This window comes from Lampris incognitus, chromosome 4, assembly GCF_029633865.1.
Source record: "Lampris incognitus isolate fLamInc1 chromosome 4, fLamInc1.hap2, whole genome shotgun sequence".
In the NCBI taxonomy this organism is placed as follows: Eukaryota; Metazoa; Chordata; class Actinopteri; order Lampriformes; family Lampridae; genus Lampris; species Lampris incognitus.
The window spans coordinates 20,625,312-20,648,862 of record NC_079214.1 but is presented as its reverse complement, the minus strand read 5'-3'; the positions used below and the strand labels follow the sequence as shown (position 1 = coordinate 20,648,862).

Sequence of the window (23,551 nt, the reverse complement as noted above, 5' to 3'; positions counted from 1 at the left end):
ATTAACATATGACTGTATTCTTAATTGTGATGTTAGCCAAGACAGGGAAATACAAAAAAAAATAACAGTTCTGTAAAATAGAGTTCAAACCATTTTTCCACATCAGCTGACTGGATACAAACCTCTCTTAATGGAAAGGCAGGCCATCATACCTGTACCACCGTTGCATTTTAAGGACTCTTATTGTGTTAAGGACACAAGTAACAGATATTCTCAAATAGTGAAATTCTCAATTAATTCATCAGCAATGCATTTTCAATCATAAACAGTATACGCAATGGTGTTTTTGCTAGCATATTAGGCTTCCACAACAATTTATTTCATATAATTTGGGTTTGAGGCATTATTAACAGCGATTCCTAGGGTGTCTCTTAAAAGAGAATTTAATTGCTCCTACTTTGTCCCCCCCCCCAAGAACCCTGTGGCTGGCTGCCAGCCAACATTTCTAAACACAGCCCATGACGCACATACATATGTATTCTAAGGACTGGCCTACACCTGTAGTCCTGACCCTATTGACTGGGTTAATACCAAACCTACTGGTGAACTCTGTGGATATGGGTGTGTTTCTTCGTTTGTGTATGTGTGTAGGTGGGTGACTGCATGCACAACGCACATTTTAGCAAGAGGATCAGATAAAAGGAAAATCCAAAGGACACTGAGCAAAAAGTGAGACTAGATCCATATGCCATGTGTAGTGTGTGCTGTCGCGAGTAAGATGTCTTGATGTCAGCAGAAACATTGCTAGTTTCCTACGTTGCGATGTGATGGCAGGTACGCATCGATACCGACTTCCTGTGACATCACAGCAGACCTGCTAGCGAGCAGTTGCCAAACAAGGACATCCTAAGCCAATATTGACATATGCCCGCCTGCTAAATTAAGCTCCTAATTAACAATCTCGTGCTGAGATAACATTATGGGTTCATTATACAGTGCCAAGTGATCGCTTCTATTATACACCCACTCAAGCACCAACATCCTTTTCACATATTTTCACTGACTGCAAAACACAATACCCAGTGCACAATTTTTTAGCACATGATGCAGCAGAATAATAATTAAAGCATTGCTTTTGAAGTAACCAGGAAAAAAATAAAATGTCTAAAACCTGATGCTTCTCATCTATTGATATTCGGCGACGTGTCAGATATTCTCTGGCCCCGCTGTAAGCCTCGTCTTTACGGTTTGCGTTCGCTGTATCAGTGTGTGACAGCTCGTGTATTCATCAGCTTTCTTCAGGGGAGCCTGAGCCAAGAGCTACAGTGTGGCAGACGACTCCTCTGAGGCGAACGCATGCAGTCGGACGGCCTGCAATAACCAAGAGCAGATAACATCTGAGGCTACTGCTCGCAGGGGTGACATTTAAACAATCTGTCAGGGTGACTGTGCATGTGCCTGAAACACAGAGCCAGAAAGAGAAAGCGAGGAGAAGAGTGGGAGGGAGAGCCCGTACTTGTACATGTGTGTGTGTGTGTGTGCTTGAGTTGATGAGCTTCTGTGCCCTTGTGCTTAAAATGTCGAGTGCACAGAGTTTGTGTGTGTGCATGAGCGCGAGACAGAGGGAGTGAGAGAGAAATCTGAGTTGACATTTGCAAACTACAGGTCTGGGAAACTGCAGGGACTGAATGGCTGTATTATCCAACTGCCAAATACAGCAGTGTCAACTAATGTTATTGAGTCAGGATGTTAGAATGTATGCAGTTCAACTAGGCTACAATAAGTCCATCCATTTGCCGACAAGAAATGATAATGATCGTTAAAATATTCTTGTTACTTAATTTAACCAGGGGCTCAAGTAAGAAATAATTATCATCTACAATGACTGCCTGGTAATACTTGCACGTTTTTTTGATGGCAATCTCAACTATAATGCTTTCAAGAGCCCCTGACCCTGCCAAATTATAGATCTTTACAACGACTGCATTGCAGCAAGCCAGCCAATGGCTGTGTGACACATTGTCGACTTGGGTCTGTAGTGTCTGTTCTAACTGGCTTTAACATTAAGCAGTCATCCTGGCACATTCTGAGATCCTGCAGAAAGTGTGTCACTGTCTCAAAGAAATACAGCTGGCTATGACACCACCATTCCATCACCAACACAGACTGTGTTGTGTCTAAAATTCAATCCCAAGGAGCCTATTTTCTCGCCCCTCAAAATTTTCTTCTTTTTTTTTTCTTTAAGAATTCAGTATATTTAAATAGTTAACAGGACTATGATCTAAATCTGTCTTGTCTGGTCTTTACTGGATGGGAATGTGTTTGGTACATTTCCAAATGTTAGGAGACTGGAGACATTTATGGAAGCCTTCAGCACTACTGCCTAAGTGATATAAGGCATTAATACATAACTTGTAGCTTGACATATTACAGTTCTACTATAGCTAACATTGAACACAGACAAGCAGACCTACTGCTATGGTCCACATGGGGAGAAACAACAGTCTGAAGAATAGGAATTTAATTAGCAAATAAACTAAAAAACAAGCAAACTAACTAACAAAACAAGCAATTATTCAATTAGTCAATCCATGGCACTAAGGTACTCTAGTGATGGTACAGCAATAACAGTTAAAAGGTATTTGAAACAGGCTAGCTTATGCCCATCTCCACATGCTCCACAAGATCTCTTGCAGGTTAACAACACAACAGCAAAAGCTGCACCCCTACCAGCCTTCTTAGTGGTTTTTGTGATCACAGCAGAGACGCTGAGGAAGGTGGCGAGATGGTGGTGAAGTTAGGACACAGGGGACCCGGTGATAAATGGAAGGAAGTCAAATGTCCCTTGGTGGAGAAATCCCTCAGCACTTCTCTGCTCTGCTAGGGGGACAGCGTCCTAACCGCTCTATGAAACTGTACCAGGGCTGCGATCAGGGCAGCAAGAAACAACCAAGCAGGAAATAATCAAGGAGGAAGCAAGAAAACAGGAACCCAAGCACAAATTAAAAAAAAAATCCTAAAATTAAAAACAAGAACAAACAAATTCACACCTGTGAATCTAATTGTTTGTTTGACGAAACAGACATCTCGATCCCGTACAGATCGTAAGCTCTGTGTATTACAGAGACCTGATCTTTCTTGGACCACACTCTGATGAGCTACCAACATGTGGTAAGATCTTTTGCAATACACTCAGACTAATCTAACTCCAATGAAGCAGGCATGGATTTCCCCACAAAAAGATGACAAGTCATTACTCACCAGCCTTTACTATCATTAAAATGGCTTGTGTAGCTCACCAAACTCTGAATCATAAAAGAAAAATCGTGCAAAACCTCTGGGCTATTCTACAAATTGTGATCTGAAAACACGTTGCTATAGCTTCCCTGATCAAGCTGCTGGTTAGGCAGGCCTGCTGGAATTTGTCTTCACAAATTTTAATTGTTCAAGTATTGCTGTCACTCGTCTCCGCTCTCCAATTTCTCTAGCCTCTATTTCTTTTGTCTTTCCTCGCTGTTTTGCAATTTTCTCCAGGTTGTCTACTTCTTCCATTATAGAAGTTGTTCTGCTCAAAATTGTATGCGCTACCACCACTATGATCAGCAAACTTCAGTGGTTGTGTTTTTTTTTTTTTGGATTTCATAAGCTTGATAAATGAAGGATATATAAAAAAAGTTTTAAAATCATTAAATGTTTCTCTTGTCTTCATCCAAGTTCCTTCTTTTTTCATATTTTCATGAATTGTGTCTTCTTAATGAAACCCTCGCAGCACCAAATTATCCCAGTGCAATTCCCGCACCACCGGATCCAATAAATGGCATTATAATATTCAACAGGATTCTCCTTGATATCTTTCATCCTTAATCATATGGAACATCATAAAAGTAGGTCAAAATAACTGTATAGAGAAGAGGCGCTACTAGCAAGAATTAGCCCGACTAAAATACGGCTCAGAGGAGTAACCTAAAATAAACTGGGATTCAAACTACCCTGACAGAATAAGCCACACATGAAAGAAAAGGGGGACAGGGATAGAATGGAAAAAAAATCTAACTAAATGTAAAAGTTCAACAGCTTTCTCTCTGGTGTAATGCAGCCCTGAGCATGTTGATACAACACAGCCAGTGGTAGCTTCAGTTACACTAAATTTAAACTAGACAGATGCCATACATAACTGCTCGTGCCTCGCCCCAGGAAACAAACGTCTCTCTCATCACGCTGAGTGTCGGGCCCCCTGTAGTTCAGTGGGGTTAGGGGGCACCCGCATGGTGATCTAGCCACACATGCGGACCTCATGTGTAAGTTGACTGGCTTAACATTCTACCTCTCCCTTTGACATTCTCATGTTCATTAACCAAGTGGGAGACGACAACAACTTAGAGCACATGGGACAACATCAGCAAAACTCTTGACAGGATGGATGCAACGTTGTTGGTTTTTTTGTTTAAGCCTAATATTAAATCGTACACACATGCCTGTGCAGCTTGTACTCTTATGACAGCTGTTGTCTCTGGAGTGACTCCTACGCCTCAACCAAGTCCAGACAAACGCACACACACAGACAGGCACACACCTGGCCAGTGTCTGGGACAGCCGACTCACTCACCTGGTGATGTGGCACACAGCATTTTTCCACTCCTCTCCTCTTCAATACGGTAAAGGGCTCGTGCAGTAAAATGTGAATGGCTTTAGACAAGCTAGGACTTCTGCTCTACGAATGACGAGGCTCTAGAACCTGCCGCTTGCCCTCTGCCACTCACTTTGGGAGCTCAAAATAGTCCAGCATGAGAGCGATGTAATTTCAGTCTTTCCCACGACAAGGACTGAGAACACTGAGCCAGTAGACCAGCAAAGCAGGGCAATGACAACAACTTTGTTAGAGACGAGAGAGCTTCCTCCACGAGTTGCTATCACTTTGCCAACTGAGTTTTCATTTTGAGACTTTGACTCAAAAAATAAGAGACTCAAACTCTGTAAATGGCAATCTAACAGGTACAAGACAAAACAAAATGACACGACTGCACAAAGCCAAACCAAACCTGACTAGTCACTGAGCGGTGGTGGGAGACTGCTGGCATCTGGAAATTTAATTAGCCTAGATCAGTGTCTCTGATGTCAATGGTGGTCTCGCTAACATCCTGAGAACGTGAGAAGTAGAGAGAAGAGAGAAGAAGAGAAAGGAAGCCTTAGAGGTCCCGGCAGCAGCTCTGCAATGATCTGCCCTGGTATGGGGACAACCAGTGAGCCAACATAACTTGTCTCAGGATGTGAGATAAAAGCAAGAGCGGGGGGGGGAGCGAGAAAAAAAAAACATAAAGAGAGAAATGTCTAGGGAGGGACAGCAGGTGAACAAAAATGCTGCTCCTGTTCTCCTTCATATGTAAAGGAAAGCTGTTCCGTCCCCTCTCGTTTAGTTCCACCCTGCCATCTGAACCCCACATGGCAAGCCTGGGCAGAGAGCCAGAAAACACCACTACGAAGCAACTCATTTGTCACCCATAGGGGGCATACTTGCCTCTCACCCTCAAACCACTTCTGCCTCCTATTGAGTCTATTGCTTGTGACCCACGTAGCCTCAGCTCAGCATTACCTAATTGTACCACACTCAACACCACTTCACAATAGTCTCACTTCCACAACTGCACTAAGTGGTGTTTTAAAAAGGTTAGGGTCAATTCCAAAATGTGTGTAACATCAGTTTGATAGCGCTGTTTATTTGAAACCATAACCCAAATCAACATGTACAAACAATGAACAAAAAAATTATAGGCACTGCAGGGCCACTGCTTGTGGCCTCAGAAACCTTTACACACTCGCAGTTTATTCTCAAACTAAACAGTGGAAAAGGTCAGTCCATATACATTAAGTACCCAAGACAATGACCACAGACAAGTATAATATGAGACCAGCCCAGGACAAATTCGTGATTTTAACCTGTTATTCTTTTGTACAACGCACTCATCAAACTAATGGAGAATAGTCTGATAAGTGCATTATCAAACTATTGAAGAATAGCGCGCACAACTAGTCACAAGCTCAATGATAAAGCAGTGCCCGGCTTTTATTCCATGACATATGCTAACAATGAAAACAAGCAGTTCTTTTGGGTACCTCAACAGCCATCATAGTAACTACTGTTTCAGATGTCATAAACACCACTAAAACCCACAGCAGGTATTTTCCCCCCCTGTTTTCCTATCAGTGGCGGCCGGCCAGTACAGGGCGCTGGGGTGCTGCCCCCTTCAAACATCAAGAGAGGAAACTCTACTTAAACATGTTAAATATAATTCAGTTGCACAATGCAAATAATTATGAAATAAAATTGTTTTTCGGTCTGTGACTGCCTGTCAGCAGCCATTAAATATTGGTTTCAAATGGTATTTGGTTGATTTCTGGGGTGAGGGGTGTCGGCCAAACGATACCTTATGTAAGCCCTCAAACCTTTTGGCGAGCAGGTGACCTGAGGCTGCTGTCTAATTGGTTTCTTCAGATTTTCCATGGGGCTCAATTCTGTGCGCCCCGAAAACACTCCTACTTTTATTGGCAGCGAATTGGTATTGTTTTAAGGTTTTTTGATCTAATGTGATTGGACAATTCTCATGGTTGTCAATCATGTTCACATCCACCACCACGCCTCGTCTCGACTGTCAATCATCCATCGTCTACGAACCCTGATAAAATCTATAGGCTACATTGTCCTTCTTAATAACTCTGTGACTGTGCGGACATCAAAGCAGCTGTCAGGTGTGCTGTGCCAAAGTAAATTGCGCCCCCCCCCCCAAAAAAAATTTTTCAGCTCCAGCCGCCACTGTTTCCTATATTCTCCATATTATTATCCTAAATAGGCCAAGGTGAGAACAATCTTTTTAACACAATATTCATTAATCCAATCCACCACCCTCATGCATTTATGTTAAAAATACAACCTGAACTACTAACTCCACCCACATTTATTGGGTCATGTTGGGTCATGTTGGGTCCAGCTGGGTCGACTTGTGTCCTATCAAGCCCTGTTAGCTTGGATGACAATGGTGATCTCTATTTTATGAAGGTCTCTTGGTAAAATCGGGGTTGCTCCAAGTCAAGCATGTTATGGAGAATAGTGAATTGATCACTTAAGCCATTACTTAACCGTTTCCTGTGTCAAGATGACTAGATAATAAAATGTAATACTGTAACAATATGTAGGCAGCCAACCTTTTCAGTGTTTTACTCGTAACTTAAATTAAAGAGAAACATAAAAACAAATAGATTGCCAACAGCAATTTCCCATACTAGCTAGCGTAATGTACAAAAATATGACAGTATGTGTCAGAGGTTAGAAGAACGTCATCGTCATCTCATTAACATAATCAGCCTCAGTTTTGCTACGTTCGAAACAGCTATCGCTCTTCCTTGGCCAATATTTTTTCCTTGGCCTGTCTATATAATGGGTATAGCACTGGAAAGGGAATTCATACAGGGTTTTGCTCCTCACTTCAGCTGACAGTGCAAATTAGTAAGGTTAAACCATAGTTTGCCTGATGCCTCTGAATGGAACACTGGATTGCTTCACTTCAAAGGGAGGTCTGTTTCCTGAGCAACAGCAAATTACTCATGGTAAAGAGTAAGAGAGACAGAGAGGTGGGGGAGAGAAAGGGAAACACTGAAAGAGGGTGAGACACAGGCACAGTGAAGAAGGGGTGGAAGCCATCTATTCATTTCTATTCGCATCCACTTTGCAAATGTTAATTGCTGCAAGCAGCGAAAACGGGCTACGATTAATTTCAGTGTGCAGGTATAGCGGGAAATCACACTGCCTTCAGCATTGCAATACACTTTAACTATGTACCCGCACAACCTGAGAGGTAAAATAAAAATTTGAAAAAAATTTAAAACAGGCAGCTTGGAATAAGGCTGATGAGAGAGGATTCCATCTGTCACTGAAAAGCAGCCCAATATAGTCCAAAATCGTGATTCTCGAAGAAGACGAGGAAGACGAAGAAGAAGAAAAAGCATTCAATATCATCATATTGCTGCTTGGGTTACATGCTTTGGACTTTTTCTTTTCTTTAGTACCAACTATGGTACTTGCATCCTTGTTTTTGTTGCTTGTGTGTGTGTGGGGGGGGGGGGCGTGGGGGGGGTAGTGTCAAATATGCACACTTGAGGTTGTCTTGCTTGTAACAACAGCAAGCTCTGACTTGAGCCTAACCAGTTAGAAAATGAAACTGGTTCAACTCAGCTCAGGAGTTTGCAATTTGCTGTTACTCTGGCTGTGTGGATTCATTCCTAATCCACCCTGAACTTAACGCTAAATATTTAAGGTGGACAGGCGCTTCTTTTTTATGCCAGTTCATACAGTTCAGACCAGATTAAAACCACTTGCACAGTGGCGTTTTTATTCCTATGCAGCTTTCCTTCCATCTCCAAATGAAACCTCTTTTTAATCCAAGGAAAAATTGATTGAAGATTGTGTGCACCAGCCAAGCCGTGTTGAGTTCAATACTTAGCCAAAGTTTCATCAAAAGGACACAGACTGTGTGTTCACTGGATCCAGGGATTTACTGGCCCAAAAGTCAACAAAAAAATAAAGACACATTACTTAGGGTGGATCAGTGGGATAAAACAAATGTTTTGTCCCCATATCTTCTCAGCTCGTATCTAGCACATGACCTTTTCATATCATTTCTGTCAGTCCACTAACAAAGGCTGAAAATTAAATACAAATTTATGGTAAACTACAAAGACAACTTATAGTACAGTCTTAAATGCTAACCACTTTGAGGCATAATAAACTAGGACTATGTAGTTTCTTTCAAAACAAAGGGTTAGAAAATACATTCTAACATGATAAAAATACTATACTACTAGTCTAAGTTTTGCAGTGGTATCCCCCACAGAACACTTTGTATTTTTTATTTGCTCACTGTCAGCCCTCAAGCTTCAAAAATAGCAGTGTAAAAAAAAAATCACGTCAATGTACTCTTGATTATGCACCCAAAGTTCAAAGGATTAGCTTTCTTTTGCATTAGTTATTGGACTAAGATGGACTAGCGATCAACTAGCGACTATACTATTAGATGGTCAGTATTTTAGTAACTATAACTTTGACTTCATCTCTATACTTGGTCTTCAAACAACCTGTTCAATTCAGGCTAATTTCATCCTTTTGCCCTGTTATCAAAACAAAAGCTCTAATTCATTTGTGACTAGTTATAAGCGTTGTATGTTGTCCATTGAATGTGCACTTGAATAATCACTTATGTATTGCTGCCACTATTTAAAATTGCTCTGGATTTGAACATGACATTAGGGGAGGTGGTAGCCTGAATGATAGAAAAGTGAGCTTGTGGCTGGAATATTACTGGTTTGTATTTTGTCTAGTTAGAATAGTCTTTTTAAATTTAAACACATGAAAAGTGGATGTGTTCCGAAACACATTATATAAAAAAAAACAGCAGTGATTTGAATCCCTCTAGGTCACACTTTTCATGCCCATTTTTGCTTCATTAAATGCCAGTGGCGGCTAATCGATTCAAAATGTTAACAGCAATGCATTTCTAATCCACCCAAGTATTTTTTTCCTCCTCAAATTTCAAAGACTGACTGAGCACAAGTCCTACTATATGCCAGAGTGACAAATTTGCCAAATACAGCCAAATTTTACCAACACACAGCTGGTAGCTATTGCCAATTTTAAGCCATTGTGAATGGCAAATACAGAACCACTGCTGAGGGACATTTTTACAGAACTGAAAGACGTTATTAGCTTGTGTTACCCTGTATTACTGAGCAGCGGGATTGTGCTTCTGATATTCTAACTTTTGCAACTTTGCCAAGGAATCCCAGTGAGGATGACTTCACACACAAGTTTTCTCTGTTATCTTTAAAGGTTACGGAGTGGGTAAATTCCAAGTGAGGCTACCCATTCTGGAACCATATAAGATCACATTAGATTATACGGTATTTATATTTTTGATGATCTAAATTATACTGCATTAGCGTAATTCTCTTCCCTTTAGGCAGCAGAGTGACAACTTTCAACTTGGTCAAGGTAAATTAGCAGCGTGTAAGGCGGCCCACCAGACGTCAACTCTGCATGAAGACAACATGGCACGAATAAATGGCTCTGTGCCTGTGCGTGGCTACAACTGGTTTGCCCACACAGCTCCCATTAGACAATATTATCAAAGCTTCTTCAAGGCTGTTTTCTGAATTGTGCTTCATGTGCTTCCGCCGCAATCTATAAGTAGATGAGTTTAACATTCGCCGTTTCAGGTACAGGAGAACACCCCGCACGTCGCGTTATAACGGCCTTACTATACGCAAGCAGGCGAACGAGTTATTATAAGAATGTTGTAACTGCAGCGTTATCCAACTTTTCTTGCAACGTTTACTGACTATGCGGGTTTCACGCTGTGCTTCCATAGTTGGCAGTTTCCAAACACACAAGACGGTGCCTGCGTTTCCTATGAAAGAAGTGCAGCGCTTTTTTTGTTGTTGTTTTTCTCCACGTTTCAGTTACTAAGCTCGATGGCAAAAGTAAACAGCGCGGGCGCGAACAAGCTAGCACACCGAGCTAATGACAGCTGTTGACACCGACACCTGACGGCTTGCTCGGCCAACGCGGTGCGAATAAAGGACCGGTAACGTGTCCACGCTCTCGTTTCTCTAAATTCTCTTTCGCACATTCGCCCTGTTCCTGTTTCAAGGAGGATGCGCGGCTAACTAATAGTTAGTTGTAAAGCCGTTTAACTACCGGTACAGGACAGTTTTGCATGCATTATGCGCCTCCGGGCGAGGGGGACCGTTCACTGACCTGCGGGCCCTAACGACTGCTGCTGCCCGTCCTCTCCGAAGATCAGTCTGAAGTCCAGCTCCTCATTACCGGTACAGTTTGCAGTGGTCATCGGGTTTGACAGGTCGGGTTTACCCGCCACTCGAACGTCGACGGCTGGGGTAAATTGCTCTCCTAACGGTGAAACAACATTTACCGACTTGGGACGCCAATACTGAAGTTGTTTTTTTGCTGAACTCTGGCGATGAGCGTCGGGTCGGAAAGCTATAGATGCATATATTATTAACCTCCCTCAACAAATCAAAAGTGTGGTTCGCTCGCTTTTCTCTCCCCGGCAGTTGCTCTGTCGAAACCGCGGCTTAAACTTTCGGGAAAGCGAAGCCTCGCACTTTGGACCGAAGCAACGGGGAATGCCGCTCGATCCCCGCCGATGTCTGATGTCAATAACACGGGCGGAAGATTGTCCGTAAATTAGAGTCTCAAGCTCCGAGCGGCGCTCCTATCCCAACTTTTACTAACAGGGCAGCTCCGCCGGTGACGTCAGCAAACCAGACAACACACAACACACGCACACGAGAGGGGGGGGATAAGTGCCAAGTGCTCCTGGGATATGTAGTCTGTAAACACAAGGGTAATATCGCATGATATTATGTATGTTTTATATCGGCGTTATATTTTTTTATGCTGAGCTTGTCCAGCTTTTTTTGTTTGTTTTTTGTTGGTCCTGTTTTTATTTTTATTATTTTTTAATCAGCGGTAACACCATCACACTAAAACTGAAATCCCTGTTGCCCTTGGCTATGCATTCACCATAACTTTCCTCTGTGGTAACTTTTCATACCACTTTCAAAAGGGGTTCTCCTCGTCTCATAATGAGTATTTCTCATAGCAGTTAGACTTCGGGCTTTCAGCCTGACAACAGCCAGACAGCTTCGAGTCAGAATCGGAATTTGTTTTTGAGTTTGAATCAGTTTTGGGTTTGAAGCTACTAGGATTTTGACTGATTTTGACATGATTTGCATGTCAGTCATTTGAAAATACGCATCTTTAAGATTTTGATTTATGCATAATAAGTCGTTTAAAAGTGCAATAAGTAAGCTTTGCTGTCACTCTCCTCCATTATGCTGGTCCTCACTTTTCTTCCTTTCACCCACCATTAGATTTACCCAAGCCATGCTTGACCTTATGCCATGCCTCTTAACTTTAGAGTAGCACCAATCCAAGCCTAGAGTGGCGAGTATCACAACTGGATGCACTTTTTTTTAACCTGTGGTCCCTCAAAACCTGTCACAGCACGGGCTAATTTGGGACCATCCCGCTGGAGCTTGTGATGCAAACTAAGCAAATAAAATGAGAAGCCTTTTCTCTACGTTTCTTGTCTTTGCTTAGATTGCAGAGGATGTAGAGTTCTAGCATTTTTCATGATTTGATGACGTCATGATTTCTCATGATTTATGCTGTATATTATCTGGGTATTAAAAAGAGGGATGTGTTAAGGACATCTCTTATAACGGCATAACACTGAAATGTAATGAGCAGTGGTGGCTGAGGAGATGGGAACAGAAAGAGAGCACATGGTGTAAACTGTTTTTTTTTTTGTCCTGTTTCTTTGGATATTACCAAGTGAGGATTCTTTGCCGGGGATAGGTTAAAAGTAAATCTGCAACTGGAAACAAAGGGAGAGTACATTTATTTATTTACAGGTTGCTCCAAACCACTTGACCTCCCTGTGTGAATTTCAACTATTAATCTCCTCAGGCAAATCTTTATTTGTTGTGTTAACATGAGTCAGATGTGCACCGGGGCTTTACCTGTCATCTTGAAAGACAGGGTTTCCACAATTTTCTGCCTTGCTTTACGGTTTTTTTGTGGCTATATTTGTCCAGGGTAACTACAGGGTAATGCAATTAAATGTTTACCCTTTATTTCTATCTTTTGGTAAATATTTGAATTAATTTGTCACCTGGGAAGATTTACGATTTTATTTTAAAGTTAGGTAGCGATGCCCCTATACACACACACACACACACACATATTTTTGATAGATAAATAATTTTTCATGATATTTCAATGAATTCAAATGAGAACACCCAACCCAATAGGCTTTACAGGACATCGGTGTTATGACAGGGATGCCCTTTGTTCTCCGAATCATAACACTGTCTCCTTCCCACTTGCTCTCTTTCTTTCTCACTCACGTCATGTACAAACAGACACACACGCACACACGCACACACACACACACACACACACACACACACACACACACACACACACACACACACACACACACACACACACACACACACACACAAGCAATAACTTGTGACTGATCAAAGAAATGGGAGCAGGCTTTTAATGATTTACTAAAGACATCTCCAAGACTGATAAACACAGTTATAAATCACGTTATGCCATGTAGTGGTTCTTACCTTACCAAAGCTGAATATGTATAATCTACTCATTATTCTGCGTGTACTGTTTGACAGACAGGACAGCATTTAGGCATAAACAGTGATTTATGATTAACTTGCAGTAAGACAAATTGAATCAATTGTGTGTGTGTGTGTGTGTGTGTGTGTGTGTGTGTGTGTGTGTGTGTGTGTGTGTGTGTGTGTGTGTGTGTGTGTGTGTGTGTGTGTGTGTGTGTAGTAAATCAATCATTATACCATATAAACCTTTATCTCATTATCAAGGGAACGGCGCCACAAACATTATAGTATAGAATTGAAAATAACTTGCACAGAAGTATATAGTGACACCTTTATCTTCAAGGCAAATTGCATGTGCAGCAAAAACACCCTCTTATTTTCATGACAGAGGTACGCCATACACCAATGCTAGATGTATGTGGGTGTACAGTCAGATGCTAAACTCAGAAATGCATGCGAAAGCATCAATATCATATTTCCTGTGGTCTTTATTTCCAAGCCCAAGTGCAAGATTTAACCTCAATTTATTTATGTGCCGCCCACTAGAAGAAAAAAAAATCCTATCCCAAGAGATTAGTTCACACACCGAAAGATATTCGTAGCACTAAATATGGGTTGGTGTGATGCTAAACAGAGCTTCCTCCCCTGCTCGGGATTCTAAGAATTAGAGACGTATTCTACTTGGGATAATGTACTTAACAACGCAGGGGAAAGCCTGGGTTTTATATTCCAAAAATGTTGACTTTCTGCCTTTTTTTCTACTGTTTCAAAGAGGGGTTTTTTCTCTCTCGCTTCACATTGGCATTTTACAGTACCACTGTCATCCAGAGGCAGACCTGCATTGCAAATGTTTCAATGTGGTATGTCAACATGGTATGATACGGTCAGTTAACATCATGTCGTTAATTGACCGTGTTATTAGCCAGAACATTTTTTTTCTGTGCAAAAGTTGCTTCTCCAGACCCACCAGAGTCAGAGTCAGGTTACCTGTATCTCTTATCTTCTCAGATGACCTTTGAAGGGAGAAGTTAAAGAACATGAATTGTGTGGGAGGGTGTAGATGTGGTTTGTGATATTAAGTTCTTGCAAAGAAAGTTGCGAAGGGAAGAAAAACATACTCTACCCCCACACCGGTCCTGTTTGAGAAGTGTCACTCGTTCGGGGATTTGGGGTTTGCACAAACTGCACAAATGCAAAGCTGCACCTTGGCAAAACCTCGCAATGGAGCTGAATCTAACGAATTGCGTAAGGTTCTTCAGCAGAAAGTCAGATAATGTGGAATGAATGGCTTAGTGAAGCAGAGACAGGATTGGTGTAATGATCCCAGACATACAATTTCTCCAACACTCATAATGTTACACCTGTACATACGCAAGAAGTAATCTAGTTGGACATGTTGTACGTCTCAAAAAACTCTTCTGTATTTTGATCACGTGCTAAAATGAAAATATACTAAATAAAAAGAATGGTTGAAGACTCGTGAAACTCTACAAACTGTTATTTCAAGCTTTCTTGAAACAGTGTATATAGTATTGTGGCATAGGTTGGTTAACATGGAGGGGAACTTTGGATAACGACTCTTCTAGCTTGACGTGTCAAAAGCTTGCTTTTTTGATTGTGCTGCCCTCTTCTGTCGAGTTGGTGAAATGAAACCTTTTAAGCACTTTAACGCATCTCCAGTCATACCATCCCAAGCTCTCGGTCTGCATGCACATAACTTTCCACTTATATTAAGCGGTAAGTTTGCTTAATTTAACATGGGGGAAAGTGTTTGCATTGTAGTTATCACTATGCTGTGGGAAGACAGGCATGAAAAAAGACACATGCATACACACACGACAAGTTGGAGTATCGGAAATTCACAATTAAGTCTTAGTAAGGTCAGAGAGGTAGCTTCTGAAGCAGTGGAAAAGAGCAGGGAGTTGTGGTGCTTGAAGAATGGAAATCTATTTCATCACATAGATGGGAGTTATTGCATATCAGTATGGAATAACTGTATGGAAGCAGAGGCAAGCAGACATACACTGCTCTCAGCTCCTCATATGGTTATTTTATTTTTAATTACTAAAGCATTTTTTGGTTTTGTTTTATATATTATAGATTGTTCTGCTTTTTTTGGCCTACACACATATGTATGTATGCATGTGTGTACATATGTATGCATGTCATATGTATATATGTATGTGTATGTAAGTACAGTCCCGTGAAAAAAGTATTTGCCCCCTTCCTTATTTCCTCTTTTTTGCATATTTATCACACTGAACAAAAAAAATCAGTTTTTAAATGATAATTGCATTTGTTAAGAAAAAAAGTGATTGCCCCCTTCGTTACTCAGTCAATCAATTTAACCAATTTGATCATTGGATTCAATTAGAGAAGACACACCCAGGCTTGATTACTGTCAGCCCAGTCGAATCTAAACATGACTTATAGAGAACCTCACCATCAATGTGAAGCAGGCTGCAAGGTCTCAACAAGCAGCACACTATTAAACCAAATTCCAGAAGAGACGAGAATGAAAGCTGTTGAGATATATCAGTCTGGATAGGGTTACAAAGCCATTTCTAAGGCTCTGAGACTCCAGCGAACCACAATGAGAGCCATTGTCTCCTACCAACATTCCTCCAAGGCCGCAGCGAAGACTCATCCAGGAAGTCACACGAAAACCCAGGACAACATCTAGAGAACTGCAGGCCTCACGAGCCTCAGCTGAGGTCATCATTCATGATTCGGCAACAAGAAAGAGACTGGGCGGAAGTGGGAGTCATGGGAGAGTTGCAAGGTGCAAACCACTGCTAACTAAGAGAAACATTAGGGCTCACCTCACATTTGCAAAGAAGCACATGGATGACCGCCAAGCTTTTGGGATAACGTTCTGTGGACAGACGAGTCAAAAGTGGAACTTTGTGGAAGACACGGGTCCCGTTATGTCTGGCGTAAAGCAAACACAGCATTTCACAATAAGAACATCATACCAACAGTCAAACATGGTGGTGGTAGTATCTCAACCAGAAAATTCTGAAGGAGAATGCCCGGTCCTCAGTCCATGATCTGAAGCTGAAGCGTAATTGGGTTATGCAGCAGGACAATGATCCAAAACACAAGAATAAGTCCACCTCACAGTGGCTCAGAAGAAAAAAAATTAAGGTTTTGGAGTGGCTTAGTCAAAGTCTCGACTTGAACCCCATTAAGAAGCTGTGGCAGGACCTTACATGAGCAGTTCATGCTTGAAAACCCTCTGGTGTAGCTGAATTAAAGCAATTGTGCAAAGAAGAGTGGGCCAAAATCCCTTCACAGTGATGTGAAGGGCTGATCTCCAATTTATAGGAAGTGTTTAGTTGCAGTTGGTGCTGCTAAAGGTGGCACAACCAGTTATTAAGTTCACCAGGATAATTACTTTTTCACATGGGTGATATGGGTGTTGGATAACTTTTTTCCTCCGATAAATGACATCATCATTTAAAAACTATTTTGTGTTTACTCGGGTTCTCTTTGTCTTATATTACATTTTATGTGAAGCTCTGGAACCATTCAGTGTGACAAATACGCAAAAACAAATATGCAAAAATAGAGGAAATCAGGGAGGGGGTAAACATTTTTCATAGCACTGTATGTACTATATGTATGTATGTATGTATGAACCAATACATTAATTTTCTTTCTTTCTCTTTCTTGTTCTCTCTATCTATCTATCTATCTATCTATCTATCTATCTATCTATCTATCTATCTATCTATCTATCTATCTATCTATCTATCTATCTATCTATCTATCTATCTATCTTAAAGGTTCCTAGTTTATAGTGATTCACACTGTAAAACCCTTAGTTTGCTTACCACGTGACACACTAACACTGTATTAATGAAAGAGTGTGTTAGGTTCAGAAGCTACAGTAAATCAATGAATGTGTCAATTCATTCAAAGCATCGAAATTGACTCACATGTAGGGCCAAAACTGCATGGGAACACAATATCGTGGGCTCTGGTGTGATTTCCTTTGGGATACCTCTTTATTCCTTGGCTGAAAATGATAGGAAGTTGATATTTTTCTTACCCCAAAATACATAAATGACAAGCATTCCTGGGAAGCACTTTGAGAAGATGCATGGCTAAAGATCATGAAGCCTAAGACCCCTTTAAGACTCTATTCTGTGTCCGTGCCTGATGAGAGATCATTAAGGACATTTCTCAATATTGGGAGTAACTGTGTACAAAAGGAAGCCATATAGCTGTTTCTCTCTCCCAAAGCAGTTCTGATCCTGGTCGTATGAACTGTGAGGTTGCTTTTATGCAAAAATTCTAAAGATTACCTTGTTCATTGATTGTTCAAATAGTAACCCATTGGCAAGCATAAATTATTGCACTTGATCTGAAGCAAACCCTACCCAAAGGCATGTGATGTAGTGTAGGGCACTGCATGTGATAATTCAGTCTTGTGTAGCAGCTGATTTATTTTCAAACTGGGATGTTGCCCAGCATCGAAGTAAGCCTGTATCACTGTAATAAGAGTAAGTGTAAGAGTAACAATAACAATAAAAATTGCAATAATCATAGAAAAAAAATGAAGTAGGTAAAAACTATAAAATTATACCATCGTGTCTAAAAATATTTTTCAAAAGTGTTTCACAAGCAAATGTAATTATTCAATTTATTAAAAGATAATTATTTAAATCTGATGGAATGACGGATGCTGTTAAGGTCAAAGCTTTGAAAAGTAACATTCGCCTGGGTTACAGTTGCCATCTCAGTCAATATTTCAAGATAATTTGGCCAAATGGATATACGTGTTGTAAGATTATTTAGATGACAGATTTGAGACACAGCTGGTGAGAAAATATTATCACTTAACAGCAAGTTGAATCAGTTCATCTGGACACCACGAGAGAAACGTCTCATCACTCATCTAAACGAAATGTTTTGCTCAGTAAACGTGGTGTCCAGATGAACTGATTCAATTTTTTGTGATTTCCTTACCTGGATTATTGAGTATGCATAAAGACAGTATTGTAGCGCATTCGGGGGACAACGCAACCATAGGAACTGCCGCGGCTGGGAAGCGAACCCGTAACGCCCGCACCGCAGGAGGCATCGCTAACCGCTCGACTGAAGGGTCAGATCCGCAAATCAGCGTGTCTTCTTATACATTCACTTTACACTACCCCCCTCCTTCGGGAAGCGTGTCCCCGCGCTTAAGCATATCAACTCCTTCACGCCTCAGGGCGCATACGCTTCCGATGGCCTTACGGTCGCTCCATCCCACTTCTGACACCAATGTAGCGAATTCGGGGGACAACGCAACCACAGGAACTGCCGCGGCCGGGAAGCGAACCCGTGTCGCCCGCACCGCAGGAGGCATCGCTAATCGCTCGACTAAAGGGTCAGACCCGCGAGCCAACGGCCAGCGTGTCTTTTTATCCATGCACGTTACAGTATGATAAATTATAGATGGAACCTGTGACGTGTGCTGCCTCTGTGATCATATATGAAGATTTGGTGCAATCAGACAAATTGAGATGATCCACTGCCTTAGACGATGACACAGTTTTCGCAATGACAGTTGTGTCATCATGAAAGTGATGCATAAAATGACAAAGTTGTCATTTTAAGCATTACAGTGTGCGGGGCTCATCCAATTAATATTAATGGGATTGACCAGAGCTCGGAGTCACATTGACAGTTATTGACATTCAGCTGTGGTGTCGGTGACAGTGTTGTGTTTCATTGCTTTCCTGGCCTATAAAAATCAGGCATTGGTGTTCCAGGGGTTGAATACTGACGGGCAAGCTCACCAAAACTCAGCTTACTTGCATTTTTACTTAAGGAACATCTTATTCACTTTAAAAAAATATTTTGCCTTACGTAAGCAGGACACAAATTCATAATGGTAGTGGCAAATAGTATCAAAATATTATTACAGAATCAGATTTTACCAGCCCCAAACCCACGCACTACGGAGAAACAATAGTCCTTCATTTCGCATTTTCAAGGGTGGAATGTTTGAGCTTTTCTTGATGAACAGGTTTGCTTTCGCCAAAGCCAGCCTAACAAATTATAATTTCATTGACTTGTCTGTACTCTCTCTTTCGCAGACCCAACACTGCCTGCCCCCCCCCCCCCCCCCCCTGCAAGGCTGCCTTGTTCCGTTTTGTGCGGTCGTGTTTCTATGTGCGACGTCATCATCCCTCGCCCCCAAGTGACGTCATTATCACTCGCCGAGACAGCATGGTGAAACTGGCGAGCGCAGTGAATCGAGGTACGCAACATTTTAAGGTTCGCGAAAGCTCTTTCGCATATCGGCATGTTATGTTTTAACTCGCAAAGTACGCGTAAGACAGGTTTATATCCGTGTTTAAGGAAACATTTGCGCGATTCTGTTCAGGAACTCTGAGCGAACCAGCACAGTTAGGATGAATCCTATGAAGGTCGGCTATTTGGCCGTGGTTTTGTCGAGGAGTATCCCGTCCACGAATATTTACTCTCCGTGGCTTGTGAAAGCTTCGGGCATGTTTCGTGCCCATGTGTCCGTTGGTCCAATTCGTTGTTGCCAGACTCAAACCTCTGAGGGGCCTGTCGTGATTCGTATCCCACGTCATATGCAGAGGCGGGTTGAAAACGTGAAGCAGATCCGAGGCAAAAACAAAATCGGTACCATCAAGGCTGGCAAGCTCCTTATCCAGAGCAAGAACCCTCAGCTGAACCAGTCTGCAGGCTACATACTTGGGAAGTTTGAGCAGCCACACCTCTCCTCTAAAGGATGGAAGCATAACAAGTCTTATGGTGATTATTTCGCCATCAATAGCACAAAGACTGTAGCACCGTTTGTTACTGAAAACCAACAAGAGGAAATTGTTGAAGACAGGAAGACTGTGACATTTCGCGACCTAGACATCTGCAAGGAGCTGTTGGAGGTTTTGAACAGTATGAATATCATATGTCCAACAACGGTGCAACTTTGCACTATTCCAAAAGTTTTGCAAGGTAAAAACATTCTTTGTGCTGCTGAAACGGGCAGTGGCAAAACATTGAGTTATCTCCTGCCCATCGTTCATAGACTGCAGGCCCAAAAGGAAACAGAAGACGAAACTGACGCTGCACATGTAATTAGTTCAGTAATACTTGTGCCCTCCAGGGAACTTGCTGACCAGGTGGCAGCTGTTTCCAGGACGCTGTGTGCCCCATTTGGTATACTGACAAAGACTGTGGGTGGTGGGCGAGGTGTGGGCCACATCAAGAATGTTTTCAAACAGTTCCCCCCTGATATTTTGGTGGCCACCCCTGGTGCTCTTATAAAGGCCTTAAAGAGAAACTGCCTGGACCTGAGTGAGTTGAGCTTCCTGGTGATAGATGAGGCTGACACCATGTTTGATCCTAGCTTTTCTGCTATGTTAGAGAATATTCTATCCTGCATACATGTTGCCAGTCAGCCCTCTGAAACACGAGGCCCTGGGCGTAAAGCCCAGCTGCTGATGATGGGGGCCACCTTCCCTGGGGGTGTGGGGGAAGTTCTAAGCCAGGTAACCGATCTTGGTAGCATTTTCACTATCAAGAGCAAGATGCTACATTTCCTCATGCCCCATGTCAAACAGACATTCCTGAAAGTAAGAGGCGCCGACAAAATCCTTGAGCTTTACGAAACACTTAAGCTGCACAAACAAGAAAATCAAGGTACTGGTGTGCTGGTATTCTGTAACAAGGCGCCAACTGTGAACTGGCTTGGTTACTCTCTGGGAGAAATGGGGGTGCAACACCTTCGCCTGCAAGGGGCGATGCCTGCTGCTTTTCGGGCTGGGATCTATCACTCCTTCCAGAAGGGTATGGTGGATGTTCTTGTCTGCACTGACATTGCTTCACGTGGCCTGGACACATCGAGGGTCCGTTTGGTTGTGAACTATGACTTCCCAGAATCTCAAACAGACTACATCCACAGGGCCGGGAGGGTGGGGAGAGCGGGGAGTGTCGAAGGCGGTGAGGTGCTCAGCTTTGTTACCCACACCTGGGATGTGGAGCTGGTGCAGAAGATTGAGACTGCTGCTCGGAGAAGAGCTACTCTGCCTGGAATGGAATCTGCTATCCATGAGCCAAAACCCAAGTCAACTGAGTTGGAAGAGTAGAATGATTTTGTCTCTGGTCATAGTCATTCAGTCAAGGGTGAGAGAATGTACTGCTCTACACCTGAGTACATACAAAATTTCTCAAAGTTTTCACTTGAGACGTGCACTTAACTTGAGAAAGTCATTTTGTACAAATCATGTATGTTCTTTCTTGAGGAGTATCTAATTAATCAAAGACAATTTTTGTGTGTGTTCTACTTCTTTGTAACTTTGTTTTGTAAAAAAAAAATCCTTTACAGAGCACTATACAGCTATATCATTACCATAAATGTGCTATTGGACTAAAAAGAATCTGTCGTTGTTCAGAGCCCTGGTTAGTGAAGAGATGTTTCAAGAGATGCTAATGGAGATGGCACTCAGTCTTATCAGTTTATTCTCTAAAGCTCTAATTTCTGTCCTTATTGGTTAGATGTAATTGCCTACTCCCAAAGTCTTGACTGGAAACAAAACAGTGAAGTGTTACTTTTCTAAACTCAATGTAATCTCTGAACATTTTCAAAAGATACTGAATGTAAATAATTTTAATAGGGTGTTTGTCTAACAGAGTGAATTTACTGATGCAAACTGTTCATCTACTGATACTATTTATTCATCATGTTGATGCTTCTCAACATGGGACAAAATAAATCGTCGTTTACTTTTGTGTTCGCTCATTCTATTAATACATCTTTTTCTGCATATAGTTTCTGTTTCAATCTTATCTGAAATTGTTGATTGGTCTGCTGTTTATGTTGAAATCCTTATTACATTTATTAATCAGTGTTTTGAAATTGCAAAGAGCATTTGGTGTCAAGTTTTGGACATTTATCTCATAATGTTTTGCAAGCCACTTACACTATTTCCTATAAGTCATGGGTTTTCAAAGATTTCTCCAAGAGCCATATTTTTAGATAAAGCTGGTCTTGCACTTTTTTAAAACCACAAGCCTGTTGGCTGTTGTGTTTGGTTTAAATTATACTGCAGAAACTGCAGAGGGTTCGGGTAATAATTGAGAGATTCATGAGTTTATGAATGCAGATCAGTCCCAAAAAGCCCTTATCTGCTGATGCTGCCAACTTAATCTTCCCAACAACCGATATAGTTGAAGGCTTTGTTTTTTTCTCATCTCTCGTCACACAAACTTGTAATATATGCAATTAACCACTAGGTGGCAGCATTGGCCTAAGTTGAATTGTTGACTTTTTCTTTTTTTTGGCGTCGACAAGGAACTGCAGGGTAGACGGGCCAGAGAAATAAAACGTTTTTCCAGTCCTTGTTTGGGCATCAGTCACAAAGTCACAAAAACCAGAAACGGCATTTCGTCTTGGAAATACGTTGTAGCACAACTGTTCGGATTTTCGAAACGTATATGGTTTCCATCCCCCTTCACGTTCGCAACGCTAAAACTGCCATAAAGTGAAGTCAGCCGTGATCATTTACAGTACAGTTGAAATCCTGCTTAACCCTTGACCTCTCCGTTTGACGCCTTGTTCGTGTTTGTTGGTGGTTGATGCAAGGAAGCCGTTAAGTTCCAACATGGAAATGAATCAGAAGCAAATGCCTTCCAGATCTCATTTCAAAAGGAATACCTTTCCCTGTGACCCAAAATGGACTGCAGCTCCATGCGCCTTGTTATCGTGAAACAGCTGCTTATCACACAGACTGAAGTATCGCATTGATGACGGGGAGCGTAAAACAAACGCCCAACTAACAACTGCTACGTAGAAACTAAGGCTGGCTCAAAAGTGGGATGGATTGTGGGAAGAAATTCCAAGCAGAAAATGTAGCTAAGACAACAGCGTAGAGATGGACAGGCGTGCCACCGGAAGTGATGGTGAGCTCAAGTTGTATTAACATCTGATTTCAGGTGATTGTATTGTTCTGTCTAGGGGTCAGCACCTGCAGCTGACCTTTCCTAACAGTGTCATGTCTGCGCGGGGTTTCCTCCGGGTGCTCTGGTTTCCTCCCACAGTCCAAGACGTGCGGGTCAGGTGAATCAGCCGTACTAAAAATAGTCCCTAGATGTGAATGTGTTGGCCCTGTGATGACCTGGCGGCCTGTCCAGGGTGTCTCCCCACCTGCTGCCCAATGACTGCTGGGATAGGCTCCAGCGACCCGGAGCACAGGATAAATGGTTTGGATAATGGAAGGATGGAGATATATATGAGAGACACTACAAGCCTGTTTCATGCCATAAGCAATCATCAGCTGTCAATAAAGCTAATTGCTTATGGCATGAAACAGGCTTGTACTGTCTCATAAAGAATTTACTTGACTCACCTGATTATATACACTCACCGGCCACTTTA

The 23,551-nt window shown here is 41.9% G+C and overlaps 2 protein-coding genes across 2 annotated transcripts in view; one reads left to right on the top strand and one right to left on the bottom strand.

Moving 5' to 3' along the window:
• The window catches only part of nfatc3a (nuclear factor of activated T cells 3a), a 93,284-nt gene extending 82,153 nt beyond the window's left edge, over positions 1–11,131 (bottom strand). Inside the window, exon 1 of the mRNA XM_056278158.1 lies at positions 10,742–11,131. Coding sequence (XP_056134133.1) covers positions 10,742–10,832 — 91 coding nt within the window. The 5' untranslated portion in view covers positions 10,833–11,131. The remainder of the gene's footprint in view (positions 1–10,741) is intronic.
• An 8,487-nt stretch (positions 11,132–19,618) lies between these two features.
• ddx28 (DEAD (Asp-Glu-Ala-Asp) box polypeptide 28) lies at positions 19,619–21,263 on the top strand. The gene has a single exon (XM_056279229.1). It carries the CDS (start codon positions 19,656–19,658, stop codon positions 21,261–21,263), a length of 1,608 nt encoding a protein of 535 aa, XP_056135204.1. The 5' UTR covers positions 19,619–19,655.
• The last annotated feature ends 2,288 nt before the right edge of the window (positions 21,264–23,551 follow it).

What these genes read in the sequence shown, in the direction of transcription:
- ddx28 (XM_056279229.1), top strand. Translation starts at nt 19,656, where the DNA reads ATGTTTCGTGCCCATGTGTCCGTTGGTCCAATTCGTTGTTGCCAGACT.